The sequence below is a fragment of the Polyodon spathula genome, chromosome 17 (assembly GCF_017654505.1).
Source record: "Polyodon spathula isolate WHYD16114869_AA chromosome 17, ASM1765450v1, whole genome shotgun sequence".
Classification (NCBI taxonomy): domain Eukaryota; kingdom Metazoa; phylum Chordata; class Actinopteri; order Acipenseriformes; family Polyodontidae; genus Polyodon; species Polyodon spathula.
The window spans coordinates 33,797,795-33,815,958 of NC_054550.1; the positions used below are offsets into that span (position 1 = coordinate 33,797,795).

General features: G+C 37.3%; 1 protein-coding gene across 1 annotated transcript in view; it reads right to left on the reverse strand.

The window, feature by feature from the left end:
- Positions 1 to 18,164, reverse strand: part of LOC121329593 (potassium voltage-gated channel subfamily H member 5-like) — an 82,716-nt gene that overhangs the window by 31,749 nt on the left and 32,803 nt on the right. The window contains exons 5-7 of the mRNA XM_041275254.1: positions 15,277 to 15,392; positions 12,569 to 12,961; positions 1,755 to 2,184 (exon numbers count right to left, since the gene is read on the reverse strand). Of these exons, the coding sequence (XP_041131188.1) occupies positions 1,755 to 2,184; positions 12,569 to 12,961; positions 15,277 to 15,392 (939 nt within the window). The remainder of the gene's footprint in view (positions 1 to 1,754; positions 2,185 to 12,568; positions 12,962 to 15,276; positions 15,393 to 18,164) is intronic.

An 18,164-nucleotide genomic window follows, 5' to 3' on the forward strand; every position in this document is an offset into this window, starting at 1 on the left:
TAACTGTAGCAGGCAGTACAGCGGTTGCCAAGCTGGCCAGAACCATATTAGAACTGTGTTCTCTTAGCTAATTAAACACTGGTTCCTGACAGAGCTGCTGGTTTTCCAATTCGAGCATTTGCCAGTGCTTCAACTGCATTGCTGTTAGTTGCTATAGAAAGTGCTGCACCATTTAACACTATCACTTCAGGGCTCCTTTTGTAAGCACAAATTGTTATTTAGATTAAAAATGAATCCCTGCAAGTCTGTCGAAGTGTGGCTGCAGACTTGCCAAAAAAGCTTTGCTGTTTGTGAGTATTGCAGCATTTCCTAAGGCACACGGCTGTTACATAAAGGGATTTCAGAGCGATCATGCATGAGTTCACCCTGGGTGGTCCCACATGCACTTATTTAATTCTGCGCTTGATTTCTTTCAAGTCACGCACTCCACACTCATTTTGTGTTTTAACCATTCAATGGCTATCTGAATCTGCACTCTTCTGTAAAATGACAAATACACAAGTTGCCAGTGATATCGGTAATTTCAAACATCAATTGCAATACAGATGTGTTTTATAAAAATGCAAGGAACCGGTTTTGTCGATGGCTTGCAAGGAAGACATTGCGATTTTGGATGCTGTGTGTTATTCACTCTTACAGCAGCTTGCTATCAATATGAACAATCACAGTTATCTTAACTAATATATTCTTCTCCTTGTTTAGGTTCACTTTGTATATCATTTTCTTTTTCTATCATCACACTCCAGTGACTTCAAAAGGGTCTGTTCATGTATTTTCTCTGTGTTCAGCTGGTTAGTGTATTCATTATCCTGGAGGAGGGGGCAGTCCATTCACTGCAAACTGACCCGATGATCTGGTCAGCTGCTACCAATGTAAGCTAACATGACATTGCCATACCCTACAGCAAACTCCCTTCTGAGATCAACCTGCACATGCCATGTGAGCTCTCATTCAGTTTTCAATACAACACAGAAGAAATTAAGTAGATCTCTTACGCTCTTGTGCTGCAGGCGACACAACCACAAATACCACTGCCATGCAGTACATGTCATCAGTGTTGTATTCCGAGTGACAGCATTACGAGTTTTAATAATGTCTCAGTAGACAAATAAAAGCAGCACCTTCTAACAAGTTTAACTTAATATTACCAAAACAAAATCCTGCACAAACCAATAATAAATTCTAATATTACATTGGAGTTGTGTAGTTCTGAACAGCTAAAGTTTTCTAATTAAAACTAATGAAACCTGTCATTACTCATCCTTATATTGATGCGAGCCACATATAAAAAGGCATGCTCTGTCTATTCTTTATACCTAGCAGCACTCTAGGATAATTTAATTGGCCAATTTCTTGAATGTAAGGTACCTAACACAACTTAACAACGCATTTGTGTTGATTCTTACTAGAGCCTGCAGATTGCTTCACATTAAAGTTAATTCTTCGCAAAAAGTTGTGGATTCACAAGAACAGAACACATCAAGTATGGCTCTTATATTGGAGCGTAAACATAAAGCACTTGTTCTAGGGTTTCATTGAATATTTGGATAATACAAAACAGGATAATGTCTGTCCACACACTACCTGTGAACTGCAGGATTTCAAGTCACCATTGAATCCAAAATCTATAAAGTAAAAAAAAACTTAACCAATGCAGACTAAACAGCTGTTGATTGGACGTCACGTACTAGAATCAGACACTAACAAACGCAAAGAAACAATAAAAAAAATAAAAAATTGAAAAATATACTTACAGCCCACCATCATCATGGCCACAGAGAATATCTTTTCCCCATCAGTGGTTGGTGCAATGTTTCCAAATCCAATTGTGGTAAGGCTTGTCATTGTAAAGTAAAGGGAGGATATGTACAAGGAGTCTTTGCTCGGTCCTCCTTCCCACTGCCCTGAACCACTCGCATTGTACCGATACGGGGACCCAATGCTCTCGGCCAACTGGCACAGCCAACTGTCAGTCTTGATGGTGTTGGTCACCTCATCTATGACCTCATAGTCCCCGATGCTGTACCATATGCATGCTAGCCAGTGAGCCACCAGCCCAAACACGCAGACAAGGAGAACAAGCACTGCTGCCCCATATTCCAGGTAATGGTCAAGCTTCCTGGCAACTCGGCCCAGTCTTAATAGCCGGACCACCTTTAAAGAACTGAAGAGGCTGCTTATACCCTGAAAGGAGACAATAAAAACGACAGGTGTCAGTATTGCATATAGCACAGGCTTTCACTAGATTGTTAGTGCCGACTAGTGAAGCAAATCTGGTTTAGTTTCATCTCATGTGTTTGTAATAATAACCGTTTCTAATTGTGCTAATAAGAAATTATTAGCATGACATTGTACATCTGCTGTGCGAGACCCAGAACCATTGGGCTCATTATTTATTATGTATTTATTTATTTATTTATTTACACACTTCAAGGATCACCATATTAAAATGTATCCATTTACCAAGTGGTGCTAGGGACAACATCATGAAAACCTTGGACTTATTGTTTATATATAAGAACTATTAAAAAAAAAAAAAAAAAAAAAACACTGTTTGCATAAGTATGCTGAGACAAGGAAGCAGCTATACAATGGAGAGATTAAAATCTACTAATAGTGACACATGTCTAGTAATTGCATTTGCAGTAGGATCCCTGACACTTTGAATAAACAGCACTCAGTGTCATTTTCGCACACAAAAGAGGGCTTCTTGCATGTATTTAAAAGCACATGTATTATGCACTGGATGCATGGTTAACCACTTCACATAAATAGCATTAATTACAGGTTAGAGAAAGTAAGTTTAATTGTTTTTTGATTATGTATGCCAAGCACATTCCTATTACGTGACCACAGGAATAAATTACCAGACTAATAATATTCACCTCAATTAGATTCAAGCTGTGTTTAGTCACGTTTTCTAATATTTGACCCCAGTCTGAGTGTCATTTTTTTTTTTTTTTTATTCAAGTCAGGGCTCAATTTTATTTCAGCTTGACTATAAAGTAGTTTTGCGAAGGCTGTTCAAGGCTTGTCATTATATAGTAATTTATTCGATGGTACCACCAAACAGGTATTACAGGCATTATTTAGCTCTTTGCGCTGACTTGCAGTTTGCAGAGGAACAGTTATGTCTAGAAATGCATTTGTATTGTGTCTCTTTAGAGTCCCGATCCTATTTTTAACCATGAAGCCCTGGCACAGAGTACCATCAAGATGCACTGTAGTAATGCCAGCTTAGATTCACAGGAGATACAAAAAAACATAATAAATAAAGGTTTGATGATTTTGTTCCACAAGTTAAAATAAAAATCTTGACTGTTAAATGTAAAATGAAATGTGATACCTACACAAACCGTACCAGGTTCTGAAATGCATCTGAAAAGACTAATTTTCCTTAAAGTGACAATTATCTGAAACAAGTCACCATCTTTTCTATACCTCTCTTCTGCACTGTGATCATCCAAATTGGAGATAAGATACTTGATAATGATTTATTCCTGTTTGAAGTGGGCCTAATTGAGTGCTTTTTAACCCCTTGTCTCATAGGAACTGCTTGAATTAAAAGCAGTTGCCGGGCAGAAAGAGGAGTTGTCTGCATCTGTATAACATCAAAGCTGTTGGAAGAAGCTGTCAGTTCATCATTCGTTGTTTAAATTTCAGGGTGTTTAATAAGATCTAATAATCTGGTTGATGTTTGGTGATTTTGAAAGTGCTGGGCAAACCATTTCTGCAACTGCACATTGCTGGGGAACATAAAAAGAGACGGCAGTCTCTCTTGCTATGTTTAAATATTTATATCCATTTGTTCTTTTTTGCTTAAAGGAGCACATAAAATAACACAAGAGAGTCAGTGGAGTTGTTAGGGTCCGTTTTGGGTGGTGATAAATTAGATTTTGATTAGAATCAGTTCACCCCCAAGTCTCTGTAAATCTCTTTGGATAAAAGCATCTGCTAAATGACTAAATAATAACACAGGGCGCTGAGGTAAGCCAATGTTGTGCAAGAATGTGTTAGTAACCGAAGAGCTGAAAACTTTATTACACACACAGTTAAAATATACAGAAATTATACTTTTATATAAGCTTGATGGGCTCAAGAAATCACACCTAGACTGTTTTAAAAACATTTTATTAAGTATGATTGTAGAAACAGAACGTAGAGCAAGCCAAACTAGCCCACAGTGAATACTGGACTTTGTCTGTTGAGCCAATATGAGTGGTCACATAGTATTATGTCACAAAGCAATATATTTTTTTCAGATCCATGTGATCAATCACATTCCAGCTACACATTACAAGGTACCACCATCATTCGCGTCAATGGCATTGCAAAACTCCAAGAACGGCAACATGATGTCTGCCTCTGCAACCCTTTTAAAACTGCACAGTATGCTGGCAAGGTCTATTGTCTTTGACTGCAATATCAGGGTAGGTTGTTGCACATTGCAATCTTTAAAAATCAGCATTGTTAGCAAAATTCTATCAGAATTCTCATGCTGATATAAGAAAATACCTGCCCTGTCCAAACACCCTCACCCCACACATACACACAAACAGTGCCCTCACATTAGCCAATGCCATGCATCATCGCATCACTAAGCTGAGGGGGTAACTACATTGTCAAGATCTAATTAGCTTCTAGCCTCTGCAAGTCCAGAGTTATCAGAGAACATTATAAACCCTGCAGTATTCAATTATCTTCATTGTGCACCATCTTTCAATTATGCAGCTCCTGATTTTTCACTGTTATCGTATTAGCAAGATACTAGGTGCTGCTGCAGCTGACTTCCTATCTGGGCTTGACCCATTATTTAATTCCTTCAGAGCCAATGTCATTATAGGTAGATACTCTTTTGTTTTTGAGGCTTAAGCAATTGACTTAGCGACACAAAAGTGTGCAATTATTCTGGTCTAATTTATGTCTCATTTTGCATTAATTTTATTAGCATGTTTTGAATTCACAATCCCAGTACTGTTTTAATTACTTGTATGCTTTTTTTGTGTCCTTGAGAGTGTCATTATTTTTCATAAAACCATAAGCGTGTTTCCAAGACTGGTTTACTAAGCGTGAGGATGTAATATTTTCTCCACTTTTGCATACACAGTAAGTGAACACCATTGATTTTATACAACTCAGGATTAGTTGGTGTGCTGTGCAAAGGTTGGATGTTGTACACAGAAACAAATTCAACACTTCAAGCAATACTGAAGATCTCATATGAAACATTATATATGTTTTTAAATATAGAACTTTCATGTAGCTAGTATCACACACCAACTATTTTATAGTACAATTATTTCAATTACCGGGTGGTCCGGAATCAATTTCCCAAATATCACATTTCTCAAAATGTGACCGTCTGGCCAAAACGTTGCTTTGTTTTTAAGTTAATATAGAACTGTAGATGAATGCATTGCAGAATTAAGATAATTTCGTTTGTGATCCCTAAGCTTAAGGATTTTTTTTTTACAAAGTAATGACAGCTGAAGTGGTATTCTTAATAAGAGTTAATTCCTCAGGCAAAAATAATAACATGGCACAGGTGTCCTATAGTACATATAATGATCTAATTACATTAGAGAGAAAGAGCAGATTTGATAAAGCAGAAAACAGCTATTTAAAAAAAATGAGGATGTATAGGAAAACATATGGGAATGACAGAATATAACTTGGAAAACAAAGATACATATCTGAACTCGTTTTTAAAGAAGCCCCATTTTGAGCATGGCAGAGCTAACACCAGCACGAGGCCTGAACTCAGTGTTCAAAGCAGGAGGTATGACTTCAGGTCTCTCGCAGTCTTCTTTTAAATATTAATAACCTATTTTTAATCTAAGCAAAGAGAGAACACACACAATCATATTAACATTTTCCTTTCTGTAATAAGCTATCTAAATTCCACAATTCCAAATTGCTGACCTTTTGTGTAACCTTTTCATGTTCCTTATTTGTGCCTGACAAAAATAGAGTTATAAATCAAATTAGTAGAAAGTGAATATTTGGATCAGCGCTTTGTCATGAATTGTTTTTTTTACATGCTTTGCAAATCTATAAATACTCATCACAGTGTGAGCTGTTTGATCCTCTACCAAGGCTTGGAATCAGTAACAGTTTGCAGCAATCTTGCCTCCAGAAAGGCTTAGGACCCATTTGCCAAGAGCCTGCATGGCACATCCTTTGTAGCGCGTGAAGAATGGGGTCTCACCCTTTACACAAACATCCATATTCTTTTATGTTGTACAGCGGTGGAAATAAGACTCCCATTGCATAGTAATTTGATCCATTCCTGGTTTTATTATGAATTTAATAAGACACACCTGAGCTTGTTACCTACACATTCTGGCTAATCAAGCTCATATTAAAACCTGGAATGGGTGAAACTGCTATGCAATAAGAGTATTATTTCCATCCCTGTTGTAAATTGCCCAGGGGCAAAATTTGAATTTGAGCCATTGTTTTCCACTGGGGTTATCAAGCCAAACAGATTCACGATTATAAGGACTCGCAGAAAATTAAGTTGAACATAGTGAGTATTTTAAGTGTAGGGGGCACCACAAACTTGAAATATGCTGCCAGTTGAATTTAAGTAACTTTATTACTTCTAGAACTATTTTTTTTTTTTTTAATGAACTGCCACCAGCTTGCTGAAAGACTAAATTTGTGTCAATTTGTTTTTTCACATTTGCTCATTAGGAATTCATACACTTCTGTTTGATTTGGTTTGTTCCATGCACAAAATATGATTTAGAAATGATTCAGGGAAGCCTAATTGAGACGTCCCATGTTGTTTACGTGGAATTTGATTGAGTTTTGACAGTACTGTATTTCACCTGGCACCATAGATTGTTAATTATACCATGATTGCATCTGTCACCTGTGAAAAAAAATATTTTAAGCACCATGACGTCTGGCCATTTGCATCACAGGGGACAGTGTTGCCCAAGCCTTTTGGGCATTAATTAGGTTTTGTTGAGAGTCTGATCACTGCATCCTGTGTGCAGCACTTGGGGTGTATTGATTTTCCCCAGGTTTGAACCATCTGAGCCAACTGCTGCATTTATTAATTCACTCACTCTGGAGGTTTTTTTTCCATTATTTCATGCAGGGTTCTGTTTTATATTAGCACATCAGCCACAAAAGAAATGCAATTTCTGCATAACCTGTATTTATCTGTATATCTCCCAGTCATACCATACATGCTATAATTACAAACAGCAATTAGATGCACAGATTTGAAGAAACAGGCACCAATTAGTAATGATATACAGTAATTATACCGTGTACATGAGTATAGTGCTGTGTGATACAAGTTTCAAAAGTTGAAATTTGAAACCTTTGATACTTCAGCACTCCACACTGAATTAATTTCAAGAAACAGATACCAATAAAATGTACAGGATACAGGTATGACGTCTGTGTATTGAAAGGACATGCGTAGAGGTAGCTTTAAATGTACCTGGCTTGAATTTGCTGCTAAATGATATCTATATACTGTAGTGAGACACCTGCCTGGACCTGTCTTCACGGTTACTGCGTTGCCAGGGTGATAGAGTGACGTGTCTGAAACACTGTTGTTTATCCAGTTTCCTGTATTGTTTCATCTGAATGTTTTGCATACCTAGCTTTAAATGTACAGTTTATGACAGATTGTTTTTCCTTCACCCACTGCAAAAGGGATCAACATTTCAATCTAGTGTTTGAAAATGTATATATGTTTAGGACCCAAGCCAAATAAAAATAGTAATATTGTCATCAATAATTCTGAATTAACTGCAGAAAAGGGACTTTTCTAAAATAACATTGTTAATAATGCAGCGGGGGGTGGTGGATGTGCAAGACCCAGAAAAGCTGAGAATAAAACTCTTACCTCACTCGTTGCAAATTACAAAATTCACTGTGGCGTTTAACACTAATCTCTGATCGGCAACCAATGCGCTTAAACCAGCTCCCACTCTAATCCTGACACACTGGGATGGCTTTGTGTTTGGCACTGGATTTCTGACAAGGGCAGAACACAAGCACGGTTTTGTTATTTAATGTCAATATTGTTAACTCACATATGCTGACAATCTAGGCAGTCAATACGGCTGAAAAGGGTCTGGAACATTTTCTTTAATATCAGCATTTAATCCATCAAATCAGACATTCTTTCAATGCATTAGGGAATTGTGCCTTTTATAATAAAAAGACTTCTATTTCAGGCGCTTACTTCTAAGTGATTGAGTGTTTATTAAGGGTTATAGATGAACAGCCCACAATATCCTACTGAAATGGCTACTCTGCATCTGTATTTAAAACTCCATGAACCTTCTTTTTAACCTGGGTCCTTTCCATAACCAGTGGCAAAATGTTAGACCCACTACATACTTAACATATCATAATAATATTCTGCTAAGTGCATTGAAGCAACTCAAAGTGCTGTACTTTGTAACGTGTATTTGGCAACAGTCTCTTTGCCTCAGTGCCTATCAGTGATATTATGCAGCTTAGTTTTGCCAAAAAGCCAGAGACACCCATTTAAAAACAAGCTGCAATCTCAATGGAAGCCTCTGGGTTTGACCCCTGGCATCCTAACACGTTTAGCTGGAAATAGGTATTTTACTGCAATAGAAAAGGAGCAGTTCCAATATTGCTCTTTTTATACCCTGACGCTCTATCAGCTCTGTGTGGTTTGCATTATAATTTTCTGCTGTATCTAATAATACTGTTCTTCCCATTTTGTGCTCTTGCTATTTACAAGTTTCTCTGTCGAGTCGAGCAGCAATATTTTTGAAGACATATCTCTTTTTTTTTTTAGGATTATACTTTTAAATGCCAGTCTCAATAATAAACTAGCTTTAGTCTGAAAGACATGATTTAGAGTACTTCATGTAACCAATTCTAGTAGCATTTTAGAATTAATTTAATGTTCCTATGCTCTCTATTTGTTAATATTTATTTGGTGCCCACAATTTTTTTTTACCACAAATGTTCTCCCTAATTAGAATGTCCAATTGTGTTCTCTCACCACAGCAAGGATCAATCTTATATTTTTTTTAATAATAGTATTATCAACTTTGAAATACTATATAGAAGTTCTTCCAGAAGTGGCACAGGCAGTCCCGCAAATTAAAAAATTATGAGCAACAAGGTAAAGAATTGATCTTTCAATTAAAAATCTGTTTAGCTAAAGCAGTGGCTGTGCTGGCCTAGCCAGCATAGTTGATTGCTGCCTCTATAAACACGTTTTTCCACTTCATAACAGCAATAACACCCTCAGCAGGAAACGTTACACGCTAGATAATTGACCTTCTCTTTCCAGTATTCTCTTGCAGCGTGGGGCCATTGTCTGTTGCTGCAGTCAATAATCTAGCAGGGTTTTCACTGTGCATCTTGTATGATCGCCTAATTTTTAAAAAAGTAGCAACGGAGAGAAGCTTCAAATCCACAATTTATCGACCACTAGAAAAACATTTAGCTAGCTGAAGTTTGATCTCATGCAGCTAATACGATAGTAAATGCTAGGCTTGCCCCTCCTGAAGAAATCATGGGCTCTTTTACAGCAGTTTTATCAATCCTGAAAAATTAAGTGTAGAGATATTGCAGGAGCAACTTTGATCAGCTGTCATATCGTGTCGCCATGGAAACGTGAAGCATATGGTACAGCTCCCTGCTTAAATTACACAAGTACATTGAGCCCAGTCTAGCATAAGATCCAACTGTTCAAATACAACCTGCTAAATATATTATTCTTAATTAATAAAACACCAAATGAAGAGCGATACTAATCCATAGAGCTGACACGCTACAAATATTCTTCATAGAATAAACTGTTTCATCTCAGTGACACTGCATTTATAATTACTTAATTGCAGTAGAAAATATGGAGCTACCATTCAAATAGCTTATTTTATAGTTGACACCTTTTAATAAATAGGCTTCGTTTCTTACTATTATAATTAATAACTGCAAATCCATACAGGGCCCTGAACATTCTGAATGGAGATTCTATTGCTCTATAATCTTTTTCAACCATGACTCCATCTTTTGTCCACAATATAATACTCTGGGGATAAAACAAACAAATAAAAAGGATTATTCTTTTAGTTACAATTATAGATCATTTATCGGAATGCAATCTTTGGATATTTTATTACTTTGGAGTTGTCGTTTTATAACTAACATCACATTCCCCAACTTAGAGATATGGCCACAGTAGGGTTCAAATCATAACCTCATCAATAGAAAGGGCTAACCAGAATGAAAGAATATGTCCCAGGGACCAGCCATGTACTGCAGAATGAATATCCATCTTGGCATGGAATTCCACACCAATCACCATAGCAGAAAAATGTATTTATTCGTCAAATTTTTCAAATATTATTCTCATATGCTAACAAATTGTGGCTCTACATATAGGTATCAGATACAGTTATCAAACTGCATATTTTATACATTTGGTTGCTGTGGTGCTAGAACATTTTTATAGTGTGGTCACAAGAGCACTGTCCTAGTCTACGTATCGTACATCCAGGTCCTGCTGTGTTTGTATGCATTTACTGCATTTACCCTACAGATTACCGCAGGTTTTTCTTATATGTAAGTTTAAATATGAAATTGTAAACACTTTCATCCATAGCAAAGCCAATATACATTCATATTAGAGAAAGCCCCTCTAGAAAGAGCCATTATTACAGATAATACAGTACCTGCTACTTGGCACTTATTGTACATACACCATGCTGGACAAAATCTACTAATATAACTATAAGAATGGGTATAGTACATATCATTAGAGGTAACTTACCTATGTCCCAATCTATTCTTCAATAATTAATTTCTCTGACAATGCACACAGATAAATCAAAGCAGTCCATGCCTTCACAGGATTACATACGGTATGGGATAACATATTGTAGGAGATGTAATGCAGAGCTCTATTTCAACAGAGTCCAGATGATAGCATAAGCTCTAGCACTTAGAGAAAGAAATGAGAAGTCTCAGGATATTGCAATTACTCAAATATTGTGGTAGATTTACTGTTAAGGCACCTACTGACTTACATTTAGGAGCAGTTTTGCAACTTTAGTTGGCATATCAGCTTTACGTTAGACATGTTTAACACAGGTTGGATTAGAAAAGTCTCTGTATAGCTACAAGCGCCAGTGGCTTCTGGTCATCAGGTTTTGTGTACTGGCACTGTGTACTGACAGGAATACAAAAGAAAACTTGATTTACTAGAAGGCACTGGCTCTAAAACTGAAATGCACACTTTGCGGATCTACTCTGTGTTACATGTCTATGAACTAAACACAGCTTTTGAGTAACCAAAATTGCAAGAAGGACTGGAAACTAAATGAAAGGTAGGCAGATAGTAAAATTAAAATAGAACAAATGACCTTTTATAACCATGCCCTACAGCTGCAATACAAACCTATAGTACACTGCATGTCAGCAACACTACAAGTCAGCTTTGACTCCATCCTAACTATATTACATTGATAAATGCAATGCCTATACTTTTGTGACTGTAAGATGGGCATGTGGAGCCAAGAAACATGGCCTGTGCTGCAGTTTTGTCTAATTTGAACTGCACTGCATGATTTATGATCCAGTCCCAGTATTCACACCAGTCTCATCAGTCACCTTAGAATCAAATTGACTGCAGAAAATGAATGCTGCCCTTTGACCTCTTATCAGGTCACTTTCATCTAATCAGTTAGGAGGCTTTGTGACCCTCTGTGGTTCAGAGGCTTGTCAATCATTCCTCCGATATTAATGGACAATCATAAAACAGGGATACCTTCCAACCTTCTAACCCTCTTTATGAGGACCATAAGACATCGATTCAGAGAATCCCACCCTTCAGATGTAATGCTTTTAGGAGAAGGAATTCAACTCTACTTAATAATCCTTTCTCACTTAAAGGTAATTACCACAATCACTAGGTCACATCACTATATATCCGTAACTTGACAAGTCATGGAAATTGGGTCACACATTCATTTCTGAATTACAGAATCCCACATGGAGGGTACTTCTAGTATTACTGCAGATTAAAATATGTGAAATTCACATCAAGTGCTGCAACTGTAGTTCAAAGACACTATGTCGTCACTTATATTTTTACTTGTGGCCCTAAAAACAAGTAGAATAGTACTTCTATCTGTTTTTGTTTTAACTGGAAGACTTTATAAAAGTGAACGTATCTGCATGACACACAAAAATCAGCACATCGTCTTTACTCTTCATATATTGTCATTCCAGTAAGGTTTCTTCCTTCAGTTAAAACAATGAGTAATTAAGACAAGCAAGCACTGGTATGCACCTGTTTTTGCATCACAAAGGTCCTGAAGTCAAAGCTTATTACTGGGCTGAACTGACAATGCAATTGAGATGCAAAGGAAGACAAGCTACTGACACACAGCTGGAGGCTAATTAAGAAGGACTAGTTCCTTTTATGCAGTCCAGTTAAACCCCAAATATTTCCCCAACTCACCATTTAGGCCACCAAGCACAAGTTAAAAATCCTGTTGAATAAAAGGAAAACAATAACACCACAATGGGGAAGTGATGATGTCCTTACCTCATCCACATTCTCGAAGGCATTGATGATGTCATATGGCAGGCACGACAGCAAGTCTATGACAAACCAGGTTTTCAAATAGTTCATTCTGATCAGCTTGGGGTCTGATATAACTTCCCCTCCGGGGCCAACAAAAGTGGTGTGAAAATTGAGCACAATGTCCACTAAGAATATAACATCCACTACGCTGTCCAGCACGAGCCAAGCAATATTGTTCTGTTTCGTCTTGAAGGACACATTGTAAGGGACCATGATAGCGGTGTAGAAAGTCAGGATCAGTATGACCCAGTCCCACGTGGTCTTGAACGCACAGTAGTGTAAAATAATATGAGGAGGAGTCTTTGGGGCTTCTTGCTTGTACTGTGGAAGGATGTCTGATCCCAGCTGAAGAACCTGCAACACGAGAAGAGCACAGAGCAGTGAGGGCTTTGGATTTAGTTGCTATGCAGCCAGGCTTCTGTCCTAAACTGTTTTTTTTTTAGCAGATAGTAAAAATCTTACTCCATTTTCACCTTGTTTCACACAGCCCTCGCTAACACCTCTGCTAGGTCATGTCTTCAGGTCAGTCATGGACAAATCCAAGGCTATCGAGAAATGACATTTTGTTTAGAAACCTAACAAAGCAACTATTGCGACGTTCACTTTCGAATGAATAATGATAGCCTAGCTCAGGTGAATGGATTTACATTTGTAAAGGATGCAATGCAGAGATTTCTTGTATTACTGATATATACTGTCTTTATAGTTTTTTTAAAGTGTGATTAATGACAATAATAAATCAATGTTGAATGGGGACATAATATTACTATTGATGAGTGCAGTTGAATCTTTAATAACCGCCAATCAGGTGGAACTTATTTATACCTATCAAACACCCCTATATCTGGCGACAAATTATTGGTCTTGTTTTTACCTTTGAATCAATTTAACTGTCTCATTCACCAACACCACCCTACTGCACTATGATCAATATTCACTCTGGGAATTAAATGACATTTTAAACAGTTACATTTTCCCTCGCCTTTTTTTTTCTTCTAAACTAAACAAGTACAGTTTCATCAAATCAAATCTGACTGCAATAAAAAAAAGCACACACAGAGCCCATCAAAACTGCAATTCTGCTTCATCCATTCACTTTTGCAGCTAAAACTCATCTGTTATAAGAGCTACCTTATCTCTCCTTACAGTAGCTGACAAGGCATTGTGTGCATCTCTCTTTTTTTCTGAAGTCTACGTAGGTGGTATTATAAATGATAAGAAATGTAAGCATGTGTTGTTTTATATTTCTGATCATTACAATTATTTGATATTAGACTCTTGCTAATCCAAACCAGTTGGGATCAGAACCTCTTGAGATTAGTCATTTGTTCAGATTACTGATCATAATCTCAACTGCACTAATAATACCTTGCTTTTGATTTTTGATACTCCGCAAACAAAATACAGAAACTGTTTTTTGTACACTAATGCTTTTAAAGTTAAGTTTCTTCAGCTCCTATCAGCATGCATTCAGATATTGTGGTTCAGATTATAGATCAGTTCGGACCAGCCAATCTACTGTATTGTGAACTAAGTTTAATTAAAGACAGATAGATAGATAGATAGATAGATAGATAGATAGATAGATAGATAGATAGATAGATAGATAGATCACAGAGCTGCAAGGCTTCTCATTGACTGCAACACAGTTTATTCCTGGTCAGATAACAGATTGGACTGGGAATGCACAGCGGTAAATGAGATCCCATATGAAGCTTAAATATTTATTATAACAAAGTATTGCTGCTGCTGCACCCAGTACCATAGAAAAGAGTAGAGAGAGGAGCTGATCCACTCTGTCATTCAATTTTAATTGGTCATTCACTCACAATGGCTGCCAGTTTTGCTATTTGTCTAATTCAAAGGCACTCAGCCCAGGAGGTTGGTGGGTGAGTCACTTGGGTGAACAGTATTATTGCTTGTGTAAGTGGCTGGATTGTCAGCACTGGACTCTGACTGATTGTCTGTACACAGAAAGCACAGCAGGCACAACCAACAGCCTGAAGCCATTTCCACTTGGTTTATTCTCTTGTCAGATCTGAGAGCTAAAATGGGCTGAGCCTGTTCAATTGCTGGACGGGAGACTTTTAATGAACAAGAGGTGAAGCAGGCAAGAAATGTTACTGGTGGCTCAATGGATATTTTTTGCACAGTACTTTTGCAGCTTTAACATGCTTTTCCCACGGTTATAATATGCATTTATCATAGTTTACCCTTGTTTGCCATGTTTATTAATATCCTTTACCATACCTCGCTATGCTTTACAATACTTACCAATGCTTTAGCATGCTTTCGCCATGCTTTGTTACACTTTGCTATGCTTTTACTATAGTAAATATTTATAATGAATACACTGAATGAATATTGCCCCTTGACATTAAGGGACACATAATCAAACCATTTACTCCAGTCTTTAATCAGTCATATAATTCAGGGACTCTCAAGCACCATCATGTTGTTTGTTTCTTATTTTTATCTCCATCAAAAAAAAGTAGTAGTAAGATTGGATCAAATGCTTCGTAAAGCTATCTTAGATTGAAGGTGTAGTTTAAGGTTAGAATGCCCAGTTTAGAGTTTGGGAATTTTTGTATTGGGGTACCTGTCTTTTTCTGGGATTTGAACTGAACATATTCCATAAAGCACCTGACTCCAGCCATTCAGGATCTCACCTCTGCCAGCCTCGAGTGCTTGTGGCTCACATCCGCCTTGTTCATTGGAGTCAGCTGCTGGATAACGCTCCGGCTGTTTGTCAGAGCTCGTGTTAAACGAGCGAACTTTGTCCATCCTTAAAGACAAAACATCACAGTTATCCTTAAAATTCTTGTTTTAAATATTTTTTGTCAAACTGGATCCAGTATTGTGCACCTGTGTGATGAATTAATACATTTTTAAATAGTATACATAACCCTAGTAAAACTTGTAGAAGCTACATCATGTATATAAATGATTAGGCTGGGGCCTTCATCAGTGTAATTACACATAAAAAAGCAATGAGCTTTTCCTAGAAAGCAGCTTGTTTAAATTCACACAAAAACAGATAATTAAAATAAATCTTGGTGTATTAAATCCATCAATATAGGTGCTGCCATAAACTTTGACATTTTACAGGATGTTGTGATTTGTTGCTTGACAGAGTTGCAGGCTTAACAGATTTAAATGCTGCAATATATCACTGGTGCTGTGACAGCTGTGGGAGAGGTCCGATGCTAAACCAACCAAATGTGTCTTGCATAAGCCACCGTCATGACATTTCTGCAAGAAGGCAGCAGCTTTACAAATTTTTAGGATCGATAATGTATTTCGTTCAGTTCCTCTATTTTGCAAATAGTAACTCGTCTACCACTATGGCTGAAAAGTTTTGCATCATCTAGAATTTAAGGATTAAGACAAAATTTTAAAAAAAAAACAGCTATATTAACATAATGTAGACCTTTTATTTAACTTCAAAGAAACTACAAAATGATATTGTAAAAGTCTACCGGAGGCCATAATAGTAGTACAGTATAGATTTTGAAATGTCACATTTTTCAATGTTTTCATCATTTTTTTGTTAAGTGCATGGAAAACTACAAAGCATTATGTAATTTAATACATTAAATTTAATTTTAACGTAACATTATTCAGCAGGTTTCTGTTGACTTTCTGAAGCAAAATTAGTTAATTCGATAGGATGATACAAAAATCTTTGGCCATCGTGGTAAGCCATATTTGTTTCTTTATACCTTCAACATCAATCTTTTCAGTGATCAGTGAACACGATTTCATCTGCAGCCGCTTCATGTTTATTACATTTGTCTCTTTCTTGTGCCTCTGAGCAAATGTAAAATGCACGCAGTCCAAGGGAGATTTCATTAGTATTTCACTGCACATGTCACTACTCTTCAAGTTCATTGTCTGGGTCAGAAGCTTGTTATATATATATATACATATAAAAGGTGGTTATAGCATTGTAAATCTTAATTTATGTAAAATAACACCTTAACAAAAATATGTGGTAGGGAACAGACAACGCACCATGTACAGTATACTGCGGAAAAAATGATGTTGCAGTGATAGCGTTTTCAAACGGATTAAGCCAAAGGTAGTTCAGATGCTGTGGAAATGTAAGAGATCTAATCAGGTTAACTCACAAGTTTATCCTGTCCTTATTCCTTCTCCAGATGTCAGATTTTTTCCTCAGGTGGAATGTGATTTCAGTATAATGTAGTGTCATGCACATCAGTAACAGTGTTTGGAAAATCGGATTATTTCATAAGTAGTGTACTAACTAAGTGCTAAGCTGATGTTTAGGGATGAACCCAGGAAATCCTGCATTAGCCCTGTAGAAAACTACAACCTAACAGAGAGTCCAATTGTGGAGGCTTAGTGTGAGAGAAATTCCGGGTAAAACAGAATGCAGAATTAAAACAGCCAAGTTAAAGGGCCACTACCAGTGTTGTGTGAAATTATAAAGTCAAGACAGAGACTGAAGTGACCTAACGTTATTTCCAAGCCTCTCGGGGTCAGCCTGAATGGTAAATCATATCGAGCTCAGTTCCCACTGTCATTGATGACAGACCGTTTGTAATGCCAAAAAGGAGAGGGAGGGCAGCGCTGACCTTGAGATGACATAAGAAACCAGAGTGTCAAGGAGTCTGGCCCAGAGAGTCTGATAGGGAATAACAGAGAGACCAGTCAGGGATGCAGAGTGAGTGCGGGCAGACAAAGCTAGTAATGGGATCAGGAAGAGGCAAGGTTAAGAAGCTCTTTAAGTAATGAAGAACTAATTCACAGATGCCTCGGGCAGTCAAAGACATGTCCGAAACAGCTGGGTAAAAGAGAGAGTATGGCGATTCAATAAATGGATTTCGATGATGAGAACTCACTTATGAGTTTGATTTTTTTTTTAGCTTATTTATAGTAATTCAGAAACAAGAAAACAGAAATTCAGCTATGCAGATGCATGCTATTACACATGACTAGTCTCAAACGCCCTGTCATCAAAGTCCTTGAACCAAGGACATCCGAGGCCAGACACTCAAGCCAAAGTCAGTCGAGTCTAAAGACTGGCCGTGAGTACTCCGAGACTTTTGTTAGGCTCAGGAATAACAAAGTGACAATGATTTTCAAGGGGCGGAGGGGGTTTGTTCTGCCTAAGAACAGTATCAGACACATAATATTTCACATTTTAGTGTTAGGGTTAACACTCGTGTTAGGGTTAGGGTTCGGGTATATTTTACAGTATAGGTTCTGGAATTTGCATATACAGATTAGTGTTAGGGTTAGGGTAAAAGTAAGGATTAGGGTTATAATTTACATTATAGGTTCTGGACTCTCACCCTTTGCTTTCAAACAGCAAATATATAGGAAGGGAAGATCCCAAATAATTTTCAAAGCATACTGCATGCAGCTGGACTTGTTTCTCTTGTACAGGTTTTACCCACATTTCAGGCTTTGGTGACAGTAATCTCCTGGGAATACCACCTGGCGAATATTAAGGTCAAACACATGTCAAACCAAAACAAACAGTATCATTATTTCTTTCAGTATATGTGTTGCCACCAAAACAAATGCACAT